The 19,766-nt window shown below is 45.6% G+C and overlaps 2 protein-coding genes across 2 annotated transcripts in view; one reads left to right on the top strand and one right to left on the bottom strand.

The window, feature by feature from the left end:
- LOC104294532 (alpha-2-macroglobulin-like) overlaps window positions 1-19,766 on the bottom strand; it is a 187,457-nt gene that overhangs the window by 38,176 nt on the left and 129,515 nt on the right. The gene's annotated exons all lie outside the window — the stretch shown is intronic.
- The window catches only part of LOC104294514 (alpha-2-macroglobulin-like protein 1), a 39,934-nt gene that overhangs the window by 10,566 nt on the left and 9,602 nt on the right, over window positions 1-19,766 (top strand). The window contains exons 13-34 of the mRNA XM_009894127.1: window positions 636-869; window positions 1,730-1,793; window positions 2,313-2,458; window positions 2,996-3,142; window positions 4,329-4,502; window positions 6,078-6,183; window positions 6,733-6,841; window positions 6,936-7,161; window positions 7,368-7,494; window positions 7,635-7,756; window positions 7,924-7,975; window positions 8,698-8,781; window positions 9,349-9,525; window positions 10,785-10,866; window positions 10,964-11,120; window positions 12,517-12,591; window positions 13,378-13,531; window positions 15,816-16,000; window positions 16,400-16,615; window positions 17,876-17,997; window positions 18,734-18,824; window positions 19,520-19,588. Coding sequence (XP_009892429.1) covers window positions 636-869; window positions 1,730-1,793; window positions 2,313-2,458; window positions 2,996-3,142; window positions 4,329-4,502; window positions 6,078-6,183; window positions 6,733-6,841; window positions 6,936-7,161; window positions 7,368-7,494; window positions 7,635-7,756; window positions 7,924-7,975; window positions 8,698-8,781; window positions 9,349-9,525; window positions 10,785-10,866; window positions 10,964-11,120; window positions 12,517-12,591; window positions 13,378-13,531; window positions 15,816-16,000; window positions 16,400-16,615; window positions 17,876-17,997; window positions 18,734-18,824; window positions 19,520-19,588 — 2,919 coding nt within the window. The remainder of the gene's footprint in view (window positions 1-635; window positions 870-1,729; window positions 1,794-2,312; window positions 2,459-2,995; window positions 3,143-4,328; window positions 4,503-6,077; window positions 6,184-6,732; window positions 6,842-6,935; window positions 7,162-7,367; window positions 7,495-7,634; window positions 7,757-7,923; window positions 7,976-8,697; window positions 8,782-9,348; window positions 9,526-10,784; window positions 10,867-10,963; window positions 11,121-12,516; window positions 12,592-13,377; window positions 13,532-15,815; window positions 16,001-16,399; window positions 16,616-17,875; window positions 17,998-18,733; window positions 18,825-19,519; window positions 19,589-19,766) is intronic.

The raw sequence follows: 19,766 nt of genomic DNA on the forward strand, positions 1-19,766 counted from the left end.
CATTCCTGCAGCTGATGTGGAACTCATGCCCAACCAGTACAATCTCCATTTGACGTCCATTTCTCAGAGACTGGAACCATTGTTCCAGGTGTTTTTCCCTGAGGCTCCAGTCTATCCAGGGTGAGGTTTCTAACTTTGGTTGGGCTGGATTTGGTGATCAGAGGTTCTGTAATTTGGGAGGTAGATTTCTGACCCCAGGGAGCCTGGAAACAGGCTCTAGTTCTTGTTCCTACGCTCACAGCTATTGTCCACAGAACCCTAAACTCTCCTCAGAGAAGTAGAGCTTCACCATACAGAAACTGTTTTGGTCCCTGTTGTGCTTCAGGGCATCTGACCAGAAACGCAAACTGAAAACAGGGGTGCGGTGCTGGGGTTAAAATCTGATGTGGGGTGTGTCCCCATGGAAAGATAAAGGAGGAAAAATGAGATCGTGGACAAATCTACTTGACTTAGATTTTTGCTAAAACTTCACAAGAGAAAGTCTCATAAGAGACTTTGAAATGCCATTTAAACAAAAGAATATTTTAAGCATACAGATGTGTGGCCTGGTATATAACTTAGTGTTTTCCACAGGTGTACGCCTTCCTTTGTGTCACTTGATACTGATTGCCAACTCATGTTTTTGTGCTCTGAAGGGTACCTACAAACTTGGAAATGACGATGAGCAGGATTCTTCTGAAAGTGACTCAGAAGTGGAGGATAGCTTCCACTGGCTGAAAGCTTTCTACTCTGAGAGCAACAGCTTCCTTGAGATAAAGGCCAGGAACGATGTGATGCCCTGTGACCAAGAGCAGGAAGTGCAGGTGGATTATATCCTTGACCGAAGTAAACTCAGCTCTGAAGCAGACCACATTGATTTCTACTACTTGGTGAGCACAGAAGACAACTGAATCTCAGGGCAATATGATGGTCACTGGTACTTTATTCTTTCACATAACACGTAGATACTCGTGGGAAAGGGTAAGCTACTCCCAGGCCAGTATAAGTCAATTTGTGAGTTCTGTTCTGCCCTGACATCCTCCTATTTTCCAGTTCCTGGACCTGCTCCTAGCCCCCAGCTGCTTTGCTTTGTTAGGAGTGTCTTGACCTAAGCTTGGGTGATAAATGCCTGTCATTCACCTTACTTTCTATTATGTTCCCATGAGTGGCAGTGGAGGGCTAGCCTGGTTTCTGCCCAGCAAGTACGCCCCAGACTTCCATCTGTGTCTAGGTCAATCTACCTGTGAACTAAGAGGCAATGTATGGAGCAGCTGACCTCCTTTGGCCTGTATCTTTACAGGAAAAGGCTTGAAATTGCACACGGCCTTGATGCGCTTCAGAGGTATCTAATAATGTTTTGATGAAGTTCACTTTCGAGAAAGTGAGTCCAAAGCAAGAATGTGACTACAGCCCAGCTGAGAGGTTATGAGTATCTTGGTTACTGAACTGGGCCTGTTCATACAGTCAAAAAGTACTGTACCCTAGTAATGTGAAGATCAGAGTTCACTGAGGCTTAAGAGCAGCTGGCTTTGCAAGTAGCAACATCTTCTTATTGCCCAACCAACACCTCTAAAGTCCCCTCCCAGCTGTGCTCTCACCGTCTCTTCTGCAGAGCTCTTTAGGTCATGTCCTGCCAGAGGAACTTCTGTGACATCTGTCAGACATCCGTCTCTCTTCTCTTGTGCTTTTTGCACTCCCCTCATGCCTTCAGAATTCAGACCATTGAATGGATCTTCTCTTTGCTCTTCAGGTGGTAGCAAAAGGCAAGATCCTTTTCAGTGGAGAGAAGCAGGTGCCAATTCTCCAGCATGAGAGTGAGTACAATGGCATGAAGTTAAGTGCCTCATATCACATCCCAGAAAAGTGTGAACGTTATCCAGTGACAATCTCTGCAAGTGTTATTCTTATCCACAGGTGGGAGCTACAAAACTGAGTTCTTACTGGTGGTCCACCTCATTAGACCAACACAATCTCCTTTCATATCACTTTAGTGTCCTCTAGGTGACTGTCCTTCTCCTGCATTGTCTAATTGATCTAATATCCAAGCTTATGACTTTACTGCTAGCTTGTATCTTTGGAGAAGATACAAAATCTGTGTAGGTTGCCTGTTTACCTAAGGTGCAGCAAGGAAGATGATTTTTGCCAACTTTGAGCGAGGGAAGTGGCCAGTATCCTGGGTTTATCATTAATCTTTATCAGTGTCTGTGTGGGATGTTCTTATCTACAGGTAGAAATTATTAAATTCTCTCTTTTGATTCTTATTGTGTGTCCTGCCCCAATGAGCTGATTCAATTGAATGCTTTCCCGCTCTCCCCTGCTGCTATCTTGTGCAGATCTGCAGGGCTCCTTCTCATTGACTCTGGCTATTGGCAATGACTTCCTGCCTGACATCAAGCTTCTACTGTATGCGGTCTTCTTGGATGGAGAGGTGGTGGCTGATGTGGAAGAGTTCGAAGTAGAAAAGTGCTTTAGACACAGGGTGAGTAGAAACACAAGGACTGTGATAGCATCGTTGATGTTCTGTGGCCTGCTGTGGTTCCCAGTCCTGTTTTATCCTCAGCCAAGTGATGCAAGCTGGATATATGCCAAACCAGATTCCCAGTATTTTTGGCTGGGAAACAAAACAGGTAACCTCCTTCTTCCCTGAATTCCTTGTCCTGCCCTCCCACACACCGACTGGCAAGCCTTTCCCAAGGCTCCCTTTGAACTCTGTTTTCTCCCCCCATTCCCCATGACCGACTTGGGAACACACTGTCCCCCATGCTCTCCCTAATACAAAAGAAAAGCCCACCTGCTTAGCTCCTTGTGGTAGCTGTAGATCAGGGGTGGTGGATGTGTGGTGGTAGGGGAATTCTGGCTGGGCTGTACACACTGTGGCCCCAGGAATCTTCCCAATGGGTTTCCAGAAGGGCTTCTCTCAGCCTCTCAGCCTCCTTCCCTCTGCTGCCTGGACACCTAAGAGTCATGGGGTCCCACTCTCCAATGCTAATCCCCCTGAACCTGTCTTCTTTTACAGGTGGCACTGGATTTCTCACACAAGGAGGAGGTCCCGGGGTCAAAAGTCAGTCTGGAACTCAAGGCAGCTCCAGGGTCCCTGTGCTCTGTCCAAGCTGTTGACAAGAGTGTCCTCCTGAAGACGAACAATACCCTAACAGCAAACTCAGTGAGTGCAGCCTGCCATGACCAAGCCCCTAGTGTCTGCCTGCCTTCCGTCTCCATGCATAGGTGGGAGGAAGCCCATAGTCCGTCCCAGGATACAGCTGCAGTGTTAGGTGTCATTCCTTCTTGGCTTCTTCTGAGCAGTTATGTGGTGCTCATGTTCCTCATGCATCAGTCTTGGTCTGTGGTCTTCCTCCTGGGGAGCGGTGGATGCTGCACGGCACTGCAGGGGTAGATGGGGAGAGCAGCTTCAGAGAGATGCTGGTGCTTTCCACTTGGAGGGACAGTGCTTTGCAGCTTTCCTCATATCCACCTGTCTCTCTGCTCTTCCATCTTCCACCAAGCAGTGAGGCTAATCCTTTGAAATGGAATTTTGCCCCAGTAGGGTCCTCCTATCCCTCTGCCCCAAACATTGCTGAATCATAACCATCAAACAGATGCTGAGCACCTGAGCAGTTCTTTAGAAAACAGTAGCTAGAGGACAGCACCCAGTACATGCAGTAGCTGGTGAAAAGTGGTTAGGATTTTGTCAGCACCCAGGTGCATTCTGAGAGTCTAGAAGGGTTGAAGGAACTTACCTTAAAGCAGCTGTGTATTTCAGAGGAATTAATTTAAGACTTAGAGCAAAAATACTGCAAGAATTGAAAATCCTAACAAAATTGCACAATGCATGCCAGAGATAATACACATGTATATACCTCACGCAAAGTTGTAAGTTAAGTTAATAGCAGGCCAAACTGTTACAAAGAAACCTCACCAAATCCAGGGTACTTGCTGCACCTGTAGGTAGAACCCACAGTGTGATCTCGTGTTCCATTTTACAGGAATGCTGTTCTAATGCAGAGCACTTGCATCATCTACTAACAGGCATATAAAGTAGTAATCATTAAATATATAAGTCTGATATGTCCGTGCCTTGTGCTCAGACTGAATCATGTTTTTTTATCCTAATCTTGCACCTTAAAGTTAAAAGGCTTGAGCTGTCAGAGGTGAAAGTCTGCAGAGATGAAAAGCTGCTTGCCTACACCCACTCCTTGGGCTTCACATCCTTCAGTATAAGCTGGGCCAGTGCCAACTTCCTCAACTGCAAAGCTTTACAAAGTATAACAGAGGGCTACAATCCAAATATTTGACCCATACACATGTTTGCTGGCCAGTTCCTTATGAAGACCTCTATTTTTCCGTTGTAGCTGTCTGAGGAGTTCTTTGATGACACCTTTACAATTGGAGGACGAGGGTTCCCTTATCACTTGGAAGACTTTGAGGCATACCCTTGTCTGCCCCAGCAGTCCAGTCTCCACAAAAAGACTCAGATGGGAGCACCGTGGTACCAAAGTGATGGCGATGTCTTTAATCTGTTTAAGGTGAGCCTCTACAATTGCACCAAAATTCTCCTGAGCCAGCGGTTGCCAGTATGTCATCCTGAATGCCTACAAGAATTTACTCTTGGCAAACTTCAGCTGCCCTGACTTGCATTCCTACAAGTGCCTTGTCCTTCAGTGTAGCCACACTCATTTGGGGACTATGGGGAAAGATGAAACTTATGAGTAAGCATAGCGCAAAACACCTGATTAGAGAAAGACATTGTAAAAATGAACAAACTCAGTTTAGGCTACCAGATGTACACAGGGTGAGTGGCAAGAGTATCCCAGTAAGACCTGAGCACCTCACCATATTTTGACCTTTTGCTGTTTGGCTATTACATTATTTCCAAAATCCTTTACTCTGTATTTCATTAAGTCTCTTCTTACTTGTCCTCAAAGCATTTTTAATAAAAAACAGTTCTTCACAATTTGGCATTAAAACTAATTCTCAGGACAAATGACAACATAAGGTAGTCTGCTGACAAGCATAATAGTCAGAAAAAGATTAACAATATGCCTGCTAACTGAAACTCAAGCAGTGCTGCTTCTGACAGAATGCTGTTTAAAAAAATATATGCAAGTAAAATCACCTCAAAATAGGAGAAGAGGGTAATAACACACCAAAAACAACGCAAAATGGATTCTGAGTTGCATGGGCTTCTCAGGCTGACAGAACTGTAGCTTACAAACACAGACCCGATTCCCCCCAAAGGCATGGTACTTTGCTGTCTTCCAGATGCTTACTCCTAGACTATGCCGGATGCTAGGTAAAGCAGATCCCACTATACCTCAGTTATTAGTGATCCTGTAACAGATGAATGTTGTGTAACGCACGACTAAGTCCACAAGCATGTACAGCCTCCACAGAAAGGATGAGGGCCCATACTCTCCATGAAGGGTTCTGGCACTTCAAGAAAGTAGAAGAGTTCTCAGAGACTTGCAGATCATTAAATCAAAGCAAGGATGGCTCACAGGATCAAATGCATTCTTTTGGTGTGATGACGTCTTCTTCTCAGTCCATGCACATGAGGGTGCATTCAGTCCAATATTTCCACCTTGTGAATCACAGGCCCTGAGAGTCTCAGTCTCATTCAGACAAAAGCAGAATCTGTACTAAGTTGTGACTGAGCTCCCCATCAGTTTTCGAAGCCAGGACTGGTACTAACCTGTGTAAGAACAGTTGTGTGTGCACAGCCAGTCAGATCTTTCCATTCTAAAATTGTGCAGAGATTTAAAGCTTCATTTTTTTTTTTTTTAAGTTTTTCATGGCATAATATGGTGTTTGACTCTGGCTCATTGTTAGAGTCAGGCATATGAAGGACAAACCTTGTTGGAATTTACGTTTATGAGAAGTCATAATTGCCCCCAGTATTCCCAAGAAGCTGGTTTCCATTCTTCATGCATTGCCCGGAGTCTGAGCCTATAAGTCTATGCATATGTATACAAAAAAGCAGCATTTTAAAGTGTTTCAGCTACCGCCAGCCCCCTTATGATACCCGCTATCATGAGATATTTTCAACATTCCTTGTTCCCTTTTATTTATCTTTGATTTACTCTCTTCACTCTTTTTCCCAGAAATTACGCATGAAAATATTAACCAATACTAGAATCAAGAAACCAGTTTTGTGTATGCGACCAGACTTTGAGAAAAAGATGTATTCTGGAAAAGCCATTGCTGTTGGTAAGGAACGGACATGTCCATCTCCTTGACTGAAGGGACTCTCCTCTCCCAGTTCTGGCCAGCCTGCAGCTAAGACAGCTGACTTCCATCCTGCTGTATCTCTTGTTTGTGTATGAGAGGAACAAAGCTTGTGTCCAGTTCAGTGGACCTGATTTAAAAACCACAGATAAAAGCTCAAAGCTCTGTGATTTATTGGCTGTCCCTGTGTTCTGCGCTCTTCACAGAAAATGCAGTATGCTCTCCACCAGCCCTGTCACAGATTATTTAAAAGCTTGCAACTCCATTTGAGTATGCTCTCTCCCAAATTTTCTGGTCTGGACCTGTCAGGCTGCATGTCGGGGTAAATTCCGTCCATCTCTGCCTCCCTAAAGCTGTGTTCCCCAAAGATACAGACACTGTGTCAGATTCTCACTGAAATGACAACCCTGTCCACTCTTGTTCTGTGTCACAAAGCATTTATAGTTTGTGTTAGATTGCCTGTGAATGAAGAACTAATTTCACCTGTAGCTACATATGCTGTTTTCTGAGGTATCACTTGCTTTTCTGCAGAAAACCGTGTTAGCCATGGTGAATCTCCACCTCACTCTGATAACGCGAAGAAGCCAAAACCACGGACGCATTTCCCAGAGACCTGGATTTGGGATTTGGTCTCCGTCGGGTTGGTAACAGCTTCTACTTGCCTTTCTCAGAGAGACATCTGGAGACTTCTGACTGCTTCTGAGCTAGTTGTCCTCACTCTCTTCCTGCTGTAGGGACGAGGGGCAAGCGTCTCTCCAAGTTACTGTACCTGACACCATTACAGAATGGAATGCGAACACCTTCTGTGTCGCCGATACTGGCTTTGGGTTCTCTCCTCTGACCACTCTTAGGGTGTTCCAGCCTTTCTTTGTAGACCTGTCACTGCCATACTCTGTGATACAAGGAGAGACTTTCAGCCTAAAAGCCACTGTCTTCAACTACCTCAAGGACTGTATCCAGGTGAGAATTCCCTGAATCACATGGCCTCGGTTGGAGCAAAAGCTTGAGCCCAAAGGCAAGCTATGAGCTTCTCAGGAACCCTAGATACCGTCATTTGGGCCACGAAGCACAGTCTTGCACTTCATGACCCATGGGGTTTGCTACTTTGTGCTGTGCCTGGTACTAACACTATGCCAACATGTGCTTGTACACCCCACCACACTCAGGTGCGCACCACCCTCACAGAGACCCCAGAACTAAAGGTGGATGCCTGTTCAGGCTGCCAGTTCACCAGCTGCCTCTGCACCAATGAAGCGAAAACCTTTGAGTGGAATGTGACAGCCACCAGGCTGGGTGAGGTTGAGCAGAGGGATGTGTGGCAGCTAGCAAGAAGAGGGGTGGGATTTGCCTGCCTCTGCAGGTCTGGTCCCGATGCCCACAGGTACAGCTGTCTGCTGCAAGTGCTCACCAATGTACCCCTGTGCTCCTTGCAGGCAAAGTGAATGTCACTGTGAGCAGCGTGGCAGAAGATTCACACGATCTCTGTGATAACAGGATTGCTGTGACACCCTTGCAAGGAAAGAGAGACACAGTGATAAAACCTCTACTTGTGAAGGTTAGTCACTCCTCAGGGAACACCTGGCGACAGTAGATCACCCTCTGAGGCAGTTAACAAGATGCTAAGAGGAAGTTATGCCCTTCTTGGAAGCAGAGAGGTCTGCTGAGGAACTGTGACTTCCTTTCTTGCCTTCCCTATCTAAACTATTCTGTCTCCATCTGCAGCCAGGAGGTGTCCTACAAGAGAAGACCCAAAATGCCTTTCTCTGTGCTGCAGGTATGGGACAAAAATCCCTGACTGGTCTTGATTATGCTATGAGGAGAGGCTGAGAAAGCTGGGGTTGTTGAGCCTGGAGAAGACAAGGCTCAGTGGAGACCTTATCGTGGCCTTCCAGTACCTAAAGGGGGCCTATAGGAGAGCTGGGGAAGGACTTTTTACTAGGGCATGTAGTGACAGGATGAGGAGGAACGGCTACAAACTGGAAGAGGGTAGATTTAGATTAAATATAAGAAAGAAATTTTTCACTGTAGTAAGGCACTGGAACAGATTGCCCAGAGAAGTTGTGGAAGCTCCATCCCTGGAGGTGTTCAAGGCCAGGCTGGATGGGCCTTTGAGCAACCTGGTCTAGTGGGAGGTGTTCCTGCCTATGGCAGGGGGGTTGGAACTAGATGATCTTCAAGGTCCCTTCCAACCTAAACCATTCTATGATTATGAGAGCAGGATGGAAGGGACAGGGTTACTGCAAATACCCAGATGCGGGGTGAATTTGCCGGAGAGCAAGTACTAGCAGCACCAGCACTGCCTGGGAGAACAACCACTATAGTTTGTCTATGTCTATCTTCTACCTGGCAAAGTTTCCTGTATTGAGGCATTTGTTTGCAAGTCTTGGCTGCTGTGACTCAATGTCATACTGAGCCTCACCTGGGTCTCCTTGGGATTTAACACCTGTGTGTGATACTGCCTCCATGGGATAAATTTCTGGGTTCTGCCTTCCTCAGATAACACTGTCTCTGAAGAATTCTCCCTGACACTGCCTGCAGAAATTCTGGAGGGATCTGGCCGAGCCACTTTCTCTGTGATTGGTGAGAAAGGCTTTCCTTGCTCTTGGGTCCCCCATGGGAAGAGCTTGTACAATGCTTTGGCCTGAATGACTCATTGACCCAGTTCCTCATGAGATAAAATGTAATCGGTGTGATGTTGGCCTCAGAAGTGTGCATCAAGTAATCTTTTTCAATATTTATTCCTCTCATAAGGAGTGATCCTGAGTGATCCCCAAGTGGCAGGATATGTCCTCTGACGTCTGTCACTGCAACCCACCTAAGTGAACCAAAACCATCCCTGCAGATTTCCACCTGATTTACCTCTGCAATTCTTTTCCTTCTTTGATACCCACTCAGGAACAACAGCTTTCTTCACCTTTCTTCAGAACCCCTCATCTTTGCATTCCCTTCCTCCTCCCAGAACCATGACATCTTCCCTTTCTGTGCTGGACTAATCCAGGAGGGGTCAGCAGAAATCTTAATCATCTCCATTCAGTGAGGGGCTGGCTCTTTTCCGGGATTCCAGTAGAGTTTAGAGAAGGCAGCAGTCCCTTCATTTCATACTGCTGAATGTCTGTGCTTTTCTTTTCTCCTGGCCTCAAACTTAAGGGGACATCATGGGCCCAGCACTTCAAAATTTAGACAAGCTGCTAGATCTGCCCTTTGGCTGTGGGGAACAGAATATGGTTCAGTTTGCACCAAACATCTTCATACTCCAGTACTTGAATAAGACTAGACAACTGGACCCAGAAATTGAAGATACAGCACTGACATTCCTGAGAATAGGTAAACATCACCTTTCTTCCTTCTGCTGCAAAATGTAGGTGCTATAAATCAAGAGTGCGGGGCACTGGTCTGGCGGGGAGGTGCAGGGCAGGAGTGGGTGCAATGCCAGAGCTGTGATGAAGGAAGATATCACAGAGAATAAGGGAAATGCCTCATGGAAGGAAAAGTATGTTTCTGAAGAAGCAGAACTTCTGTCTTGGCCTGTTATTGCAGTATTAAGTCTGCTTTTCTGAGAAGGGTGTGGATAATTAATGATCTCCATTATTATGTGATGCCTGTGGTTTGTTACCTTACCAGTCCAAGGGAGACAGAAGTCCCTTGTGGAAACAGGGCATCACCTGCTATTAATTGGAATAAAGAGTGGCCTTTGGACATAGATAGGGGTTTGGTAGCTAGTCTTTCTGTGTGTTTTAGGACACATATTGTGGGGGCATGTCAGCTCTGTCCAATATAATCTGAATTTAATACGGTGCTATTGTCTGTGTCTCATTTTGCAATGTGCCTCACATTCCAGCCTGCCGGTCTCCTTATCCTGCTACATTGCAAGCTCAGCAGCCTCCCATGGATAGGATTTTACTCCCTCTTGTTCCCCCTTTATCTCTTGTACTGCGAGTTGGGACAGATATCTGGGAGAGGGTGGGCTATTGAAGAGAATGGCGGCAGCAGAGGAATGAGGTGGAGGGTACACAGTGAGGTAGTGTGGAGGGTGGAGGAAGACGATCAAACAGATGTGGACAGCATTCTGCCCTCTGAGCTTAAAGACATGGCCTTGTCACTTTCTGTACATCCCATAAAAAGTACTTTCTTGAGCCCCAATAGGGCTAGCTGCAGTGCTGAAAAACAAATAGGGTTTCATATTGGTCCACTCTAGGAAAAGCCTTCCTCCTGACTCCTACAGCTCTTTTTATTCATAGCAAGGTGCCCATGAGGTCTCCTTGGGGCACAGGGAGACATGAGGTGGCTGAGCATGTCACCATTCTGCAAAACCAGCAGGGCAGATACCCACAGTACTGGCATATAGTAGCTCTAGTAACGTAGAGCACGTGGGGCACTTCGGTGATGCTGTGCAACTGCTTCTTGTCACGCTGATGCTGTTGGATGTATGAGGAATTGTGGGGTGGTAGGTTTGCCTCAATGTCTCTGATTGTAGGGTCTGGTGAAGTCTCTTGCTGTGAAGCCTTCTTACCACAGCAAGGATACAGTTTGAGATGCTACAGGTCCTCACACTGAGAGTTGTGTCCTGGCACCTGTCTTCATAGGTTACCAGCGCCAACTACTCTACAAACACGATGATGGCTCCTACAGCGCCTTTGGGAAAGCTGACAACCAGGGCAATACATGGTGAGTGACCAGAGTTGGTACTGTCATCCCAAACCTATTGTCCTTGATGTTTCAGCTCCTGTCTGTGACATGGGATTCCTTTGTGCTCTGTTCACAGGCTGACAGCTTTTGTGGCCAGGTCCTTTGGACAAGCCAGCTCTCACATTTACATCGATAAGGACCATGTGCATAGCGCTCTGCTCTGGCTGCAGAAGCACCAGCTGCCCAGCGGCTGCTTCCAGAGTGTGGGGAAGCTCTTCAACAATGACTTGAAGGTATGGATGCCAGAAATGGGAGTGGGAGGAACACAGCATAGGGCACAGGGTTGCTTCCCCAGGCTCTTCCACTGCGCACAGTAGTGCAAAGCAATGTCCCCAAGGCCTAGCACAGACAAGGCAGCTTTGTAGAGCAGAATGAAAAAGTGTGGCCTAAAACAGCAGGCATTTTCTCCATGTGAGTTTTTAATCTCTGCTAGGCTTTCTTCATTTTTATGCTAGCCGAAAGGCACCATGGCCAAGGCACTTCAAGGGCACAGTGAAAAATATTTTTATATTTTAGTGCTTGTCTACAATACCCTGGCTGGATTCTCCCTCTTTGCGTGCCTTGTGATGCACAATATTCTCCAGATAGGCCTCACTATGTGCTCTAATATGGATTTATCTGAAGATGCAGTTGACCCTCCACTGCCCACCAAGTATGACTTTTCCTGAAGCCTCCCCAAAATGGTCCCTGCAGTGTAGCTGGAAATGCACCAAACTCTTGGTGAACATGCCCTAGTACTCAGGTACCAAACAGTGTGCATGCAAGGATGGCAATACTTGAGTTCATTGTCTTTGTAAAGGAAAGAATAATCCAGACTGGATGGATTGCAAAATTGCCTGCATTAAATACAAGGCAAGTTTATGAAAGAAAGCAGGCTGCTATTTTGGTGGAGCAAAGGCTTACACTTTTTTCCCTAAAATTTGTATGCAGTACAAAATAAAACCAGAGTGTACATGTAGACTGATCATCCTTGTCTGACTTTAATTTCTCAGCTTGAGCTTTCTATTTGAACAGAACCTTTTTGAATAGGTTTTGCACCCCCACCCTCCCACCCCCTTACACTTCAAAATTTCTGCTATAGTGTGAATGATGCTTCTCAGCATCTCAGTCCAAATTTCCCCCCTCATTTTAGATGTAGTCTTGTCTCATGTCTGAGGATGCAAGCAGAACTTCCCCAAGAATGAATGTCCTCTGATGGGGAAAGAGGGTCCTGCAAGCCTGTTTACCTGTATTAACTTGTAGCTTCTCACAGTCAGTTGAATTTTACGTAAACTTGCATTGCTTCTTGTATGCAAACCCTGCATCATAAAAACTTTGTTCACATGTCAAATTGTAATGTATTTAATAAAAAGCATAGCTTAACAGTTTGCTTCATGCCCTCTATGAGAAGGCACGCCTAGGCTGTATGCACAATGTGGCTCTGAGGCTGCCCTTTCCACCAGACTTTCATGATATTCAGTAAGTGAGCCTGGATTGCTTTCCTTCAGTCCCCACATGTCCAAGAATGCCCAGAGGCATGGTAGTGTACTCTCAGGCATGACATCCATAGGTAGTTTCCGTGGCTATACTATAACAGGTAAGCAATGATTGGTTTTGTCCCTTTCTGATGTCTGTCTGTGTGACTTGCAGGGCGGTGTGGATGATACAATCTCGTTAACAGCCTATATCACGGCTACACTGGTGGAGCTCCATCTGGAGAAGAATGTAAGTCACATCCAAATTCTTGCAGGGCTTGGGAGTATGCTGCATCCTTCATTCCTCCCCAGGTCTGTAGTTTCAGGGAGTACCCAGCTTGAGTTGGTGAAAAGTTCTGTCACGTCCCACATTTGTACACAATAACCTCAACAGGAAATTTTTAACTTGGGTAAGGAGTTCTTAATGTAAATGGCCTGATTTTCGGCAAAGCAGACCATCTGCCATTCCCAACTGATCTCAGGGGAAACAATTGCCTCTGAAAATGTCTCAGGGCTTGCAGGGAGAGGCAATAGCTTTCATTAAACTGACCAATATAGCTAAAGGAGAAAAAAATTACCACCTTTCAGGTATGCAACCTCCCCTCCTTCAGACCTGAAATAGAAGCAGTGATCTTCAAGTTGAGTGTAGGCTTCAAGTTGAGTTCTAGCCAGGATGGGCTGATATTCCAGCTTTACTCGTACAGTTCTGAAAACAACATCATATCTCCTCAGGAGTTGAGACCCACAGCATGCAGGTCTGAGAGCTCTGAGCCAGTGTGTTACCAGACCCTTCCTACAGCTGAATTCTCCAGCATATTAACAATCCCCTGTCCCAGTGATCCACCCAGTCACATCTTTATTTTTGACCCACAGTGAGTGATGCCTTTTCGGCTCTATTTCACGTTTCACAGCCCTGAAAGAGATGCTAGCAGTTAAATACATCAAAGATGTAGCTGGGATGCTTGGGGGTTGGGAATAGATTTTCACAACAAAAAGTGGTCAGAGGAAATTCACTGGGTTTGGATTCCTTTCTCAGGACACCATGCTGGATAATGCCTTACATTGCCTCAAGAATATAACACTTGATAAGACAAGCCTCTACGTCAAGGCCTTGATGGCTTATGTCTTCACACTGACTAAGGACACAGAGATGAGAGAGCAGCTCCTGGATATGCTAGAGAAGGAAACTGGTAGGTTGTTGCTGTTTAAAAGATTTCAGGTTCTAGAGATAATGACTGTGTTTAAGGCCTGATATCTGTAGGATTTAATTGCAGTAGTTTGGGAAATTTAACTACTCTCAGATTGGCTTTTGTGTCAGAAAATTTATTGAAGCTGTGAAAGTCTCTAGTTTTCTCAGACCCAGGAAACAATTTCTAAAAAAAAGCAGCAGAAGTGATCCATAATTAATTTGTGTGGTCAGAGCACTTACTTGGGTTGTGGTGCTCCCATCATTCTTCAGCAAATCACACATAGTACAGGAGATCTTGCAGAGGAAACTTGCCTCACCATGTGTATTCAGCTGTTTGTCAGGGCATTCACTGGCAAAATTCAAACCTTTTGACTGCTTCCCTGTTGCTGCTCAGGGCCCTTGGGTGGCTGCATCTTTTCTGTTGAGCTGCTGAGCTTAGTTCTTCCTTTTGTCTCTTTAACTTGGAAAAAACTGGGCTTCTATCCTGAATGAGGATGCCAGGTGGGGCTTTCAAAGCACCTAAGCCTATGGTTGAACAGTTGGTAACAATATTACCTCATTTTGCTTAAATTAATTTTTCCCCACATCTATTCATCTGGCAGTATGGTGGCGACTGAAAAATAACACAGAAGAAAAAGGACAGGGGATTTTTCAGCCTGACCAGCTACTGGTGCAATTCAATGCATAGCCACTCAAGCTGCCCAGCTGGCTTCACAGGGTGGCTAGTGGGCAAACTGGAAGGACTAGAATTGCACACACTGAGTGCAATATTTTTTCAGAGCTGCCTCTGAGAAAGTACATGTGGAACAAGTGACTGGAGCACATCCTCATTGATGTCCAGTCAGTCTGATGCTTCTAATTTACCAAGCACTTTGGAAAATGTCCCCTTAAAGACCTAGGGCATGGATCACCACAAACTGCCTATGGGTCAAGTGATAGTTTTCTTTGGCTTCTGCTTCCACAGATAATAGTTAGCAATGACTTAGCAAGAGCAATGGAATTGTAAGTAAGAGAAAGGTATCGTCCTACATGTTTAAATGTGTCTGTGTTCTGCCTACTCAGTCTGAGGGTGTGACTGCAGCCACCAGCTGCAGCTGGTTTGCCTACTGGAGAATGTCTGCCCGAGAGGGTTATCTTCTGCTGGCTATAGACACCTTCCATGGCCCAGTGGCTGGGATTCTGTTAACCTCACTAACAGGATTACAGTTGGATCTCAAACAGGAGTTTGGTGCTTTTTAAAGGATCAAGGTTAATCTGTAGGTCATCTCTAACTGCATCTCCAAGACACCTTCTACTACTTCATGAAAAAACATTGTTCTGCTTATGTCATGTTGGAGCCAACAAATCACAAATCCCTCATGCAAAAACATTCCCTAGTGATAAACAATGAAGTAATACCAGTCCATGGAGTCCCTCAGCTAAACTCTAAAGTCTTTATGCTGGTTTTATGCAGACAAATGATTCTGTGATTCTTATTTCAAAAGTGAAGGTTTGTTCTGAAAACTGACTTTGAATTTAAAAGCAGTTCAGATTTTCACATTTGTACCATTGCAGAAGACGTCTACACTTGCACAATTAAGCTAAATTCTTAGCTGAATTTTGGTTAACTCCCTACTATCACTACAGCAAAACATTCATCCAGACTCAGGTGCATTCAGTGCTTATGAGCTTGGACCATAGGTGGCAGCCCAGCTTTAGCTTAAATTGTCCTAGCCTCTGCACTGCATAGTGAGGATGCCAACAAAACAAGTTGGGTAGTCTTGCTCCTCCAGTAGCCTGCCAGCAATTCGCCCTCAAAGAGTGTCCACTTCTTATACAAGAGATACAACTGACTGGGAATGAGCTTTTCAGCACAGGGAGTCCTGTTAGACTAGGTAAATGCAGAAATGCAGAAACAGCAAAAATGCTGTCACGTGGGGACATAGCTTTGAATATACACAGAGCTGAATAAGACTAGGACTGTGCTTTAAACACAAAGCCTCTGTTCAGAGTCAATCAGTTTCTAGAGGAACATGTTTCCTAGAGGAACCGGTTGAGGATTTGGGGCCTGGATCTCTCTGTGTTTTCAAAGGAAGAAGTGGAGCCTATCATTGATGGCTGGACCTTCAGAGTACAAAAAACAGCAGAAGGGATTGGCTTCTGCACTCTGAGGTGCCCCAGAAAGGCACACCCATTTCTGATGGTGTACAGGGAACTGGCAGTCCTCAAGGGGTACCAGGACAGGAAAAGCTGATGTTCACAGGGATCTACTGTTCTTCTCTTCCACATGTTTCTCCCCGCATCAGCAGAGCTCCTGACATCACGTTCCAGTAGTGAAGGATCTTCTTCTTCTATAATTGAGACAGTGGCCTACATCCTCCTGGCTCATGTCTCCAAACCAGACTTGGCATTCAATGAAGCCTCAGTGAGCAAGCTTGTGCACTGGCTCAGTGGACAAAGAAATGCCTTCGGTGGATTTGCTTCCACACAGGTAACAAGCTGGGGGATGTCATGGCGGAAGGACAGAAATACTGTGCATAAAGTGATGTGTATGTCTCTCATATGCATGTCACTCTAGATCCATCCTTTTGCAGACAGACATACCTGAGCTCTGCTGGGGAATGGGAGTGACACAGGGAAACTCTTTTTCTATGAGGTGTGATTGGGATTACTGACGTCCTGGCACTCCTAACCGCAGGGCTCAGAAGCCACCCTTTCCAGATAACAGAAGTCGTCCTGCTGCCCGTGCACTTAGTGGCATAGACCCGGCTTGTGTAAGAGTGTGAATCAGGGCCATGAGATGTGTGGTTCTCCCTGCAGTGCCTGGCTTAGTGTGCCAGATCTTGTACCACATTGCTCCACAGCAAAGTGAATCTCTCTCTGCCTTCAGGACACAGTTGTTAGCCTGCAGGCCCTGGCTCAGTACGCAGCCCTGATTCCTCAGGAGATCGGAGATGTAAAGGTGACAGTGAAAGGCAAGGAGACTTCACCACTGCAGTTCCATGTGCACAGGAACAACAAGTTGGTCCTGCATCAGGCATCTCTCCTTGCAGTCCCAGGGCTGTACACAGTGCAGGCGACTGGCAGTGGCTGTGTCTATGTACAGGTGAGTATATACAAGGAACAGAGCTATCAGATTTTGCCACTGACTCTTCAAATGAGATTTGATTCTAAGCAGGCACTATAGCCTCAAATTCTGAGTAGGACTTGGCTATCTAGGCAGAATCATGTCAGACTTAAAGGAGCTCAGGTATACTCTGTTGACATGGTTATATCGCAACCATCTACGATATCTTCTCAGAAATGTCTCAGCTTTGCCATCCCAAGCTACAGAACCACGTAATTTTTCAGAGGTCAGTAGATCTGAAGTCAGGAGCGATGAGATACAGAACACTACCTGCTTCTATATCAAATGTGTTGCTGATGTCACTGCTTCAGGAGCTGAACACTGTATATATTCTGACATAATATTCTTTGGGTTGTTATCACATGCAGAGATGGGGAGTGATGTAGGACCAAGGTCTTATCCCAGTACTCTAACACATCTGGTCCATCAGGAGAATACATCTTATTTTTCGGGCAGCTTTAATAGAGGTCTGCTTATGAGCCATTCATGCGGCAAAGAACTGCAGGATCAAGTCACTCCCTGTGAAAACCTCCCTCACCAGGTCACTTCTGTTCAGCCACCTCTTATCATGTTCACAGAGAATCTATAAGCAGTGTATAGACAAGACGACACAACAATTACTTATTGCTAATGCATGTAGGAGGTAGCTAGGACTCATACTACTTGGCTACACTTGAATATAGTCAATAAGCACGAGACATCTGATGAGTACCTGCTGGCCAGTCAGTCAGTCACCAGGCAGGTGGAGGGAGATTGGTCTATGCTGCTCTTTGGAGGAGTGTGATCATCCCTCTTGCTGAGCTGTCCTCTTCTGATTCTCTGCTCTTTCTTTCTTAAGAGTTTTATACTTCTTTTATTTTTCCTGTTAAGACCTGGAACTACTATTATCATGTCAACAGTTAACAGTTAACACTTCTCTCTCCTTGTGGGCAGGCTTTTAGCCTTGTTTAGTACTTTCTCACACCTTAACAATATTTTCTTTCCAGAAAGACTGAGACAACATTATACTGAATGAGGCTTTGGGTCACAGATTGCTGAGCCTTCATGCTGAGGGTTACATTTGGTGGATGTATGTGATGCTATGTGCTAAACAAAGCATGTCTGAACAGAAAGCACAGCTGGGGCCAACTGTGTTAGCCACTGCTTACCAATCTGATAAAAGCTGGAGGCACAGCTAGACCTTTGGCTCATATAGGGAAGCTCCAGGGCACTTCACAGAGATGTTTTCTCCCTCACCAGACCACTTTGTACTATAACACCCCACCACCAAAAACAGAAGAGGTCTTTGTCCTGGATGTGGAAACTGTACCAAGAGAATGTGATGGTGTCAGGAAACAGCTTGACATCCATGTGTCTGTCAGGTATGAGATTCCTTGAGGCTCTTTCTTCAGTGGAAAGAAGTGGAAGCCCCAGTAGCATGACCAGAACCCCGTAAAAACCTTCTGTCTGTGAAGACACAGGGGCACGCTGTCATCTTTTGCATAGATCCCGAAGAGATTGCGAACTGAGAATTAAGGTCTGGGGAAGCATGGGAAGAGACTGGCAGAACCACAGCAACTATCTCAGTCAGGATGGAGCAGCTCAGCAGGCCCCAGAGCACTAGGCATCATTCCCAAGAGCCAGAGCTTCCCCCTGGGTGGACACTCAGCAGCCTGGGCTGAACCAGCCCTGAGGTGCATTTTCCTGCAGTGTGAACCTCTGCTGAAACCAGACAGCAGAAACTCCAGTCCCTATCCACAATTCACTTGCCTGCATCTGTCTAGGATGAGTGTCTTGGTCCATATTCTCCATGCCCTACTGTCCTGAAAGAGAATGATGCCAACATTGCCACTCTCAATCTGTAGCATCAGAGATCACTTCCACCTGTTGTAGAGGGCAGCATGAACATTAACCGTAACACATTTGCTACAAAATCTGTCTCTGTGCTGAGCAAGTAGATGGGGGAATATTTTTTCCCTTTCTCCCATCAGTGAGACAAGCTGCTGAGCTTTCACATCCCTGTAGAGCAGGCCAGAATTTGGAAGTGTCCATTAGTACCTCCTAGAAATGCTGTGATGCCTTCCACATCTAATGTCCTTCTCTCCTGCCTTTTTTCAGTTATGTAGGGGACCGTGAGACCAGTAACATGGCCCTGGTGGAAGTGGAGATGTTGTCAGGGTTCATTCCTGTGAAGAGATCTGTGAAAGAGGTAAGACTTTTTCCTCTAGCCTTCCCTTGAAGATATGAAAATCTATTTTCCAGATGTAGCTCAGCCAGAAATATCCAAACCTTTAAGAACTGCTGGGGAACGGTAGCTACTATGAGATTATCTTACTGCGAGTTAACTAAACTAAGCAAGTACAGATATAGTGGGCTATTTCACAAGGCAACTTTCCACTTGCAGAATTGATTGTGCAGTTTTTCATGTTCAGTAGTGAGGATCACCTATGTGGCAAGAGGTTAGAGAGGAGCTGAAAAGTACCTAGTTAAAACCATCCGGGGTGCAATGAGACCCTTCACTGTTGACAGTGCCATTTATAGAGTTATTCCATAAACCAGCATTGAATCCCATAGAGTTGTTCAATGACATGCGTCAGTGTTCCAGGAGATAGCCGTAAAGCTCCATCATATTCTCCCACTAACCATCTTTCCCTTTGCTATGAGTGCTGCAAAAAGGAATGCAGCAGGAAAGCTGTAGGAACTTGTAGGAAAAGCTTAAAAAACCCACAATTATAAGGCTTTGTGAGCTCCCAAGAAATCTCAATGCTGTTATAGTTGGGGAATGCAGGTCTTCCCTTGACTAGGCTAAGCGCTTTAGTCAGCAGTGGCTCACTGACAAATACCAGACTTGGGAAGGTCATTTAGCTGATGCTAACCAAGCTCATCTCTTGTCTTCCTATACAGCTGGAGACGATACCCCTGGTGAAAAAGACAGAGATAAACCCAGACAAAGTCACAATCTACTTGGAAGAGGTAAGAGGAAGACCACAGGGAGCTGCTCATTCAAGCAGTAGCCACTGCAAGCACTTTGTGTTGGGACTCTCAGAGATCAGAAATACAAATCTCTAGGCTGGTCAAGCAGGCTAAAATTTTGCCAAAGAAGAAGAGGGTGGAAGAACCTGGAAAGATGAGAAAGAAATCTCTGATGCAG

Source organism: Charadrius vociferus, unplaced genomic scaffold, assembly GCF_000708025.1.
Source record: "Charadrius vociferus isolate BGI_N301 unplaced genomic scaffold, ASM70802v2 scaffold561, whole genome shotgun sequence".
NCBI lineage: Eukaryota > Metazoa > Chordata > Aves > Charadriiformes > Charadriidae > Charadrius > Charadrius vociferus.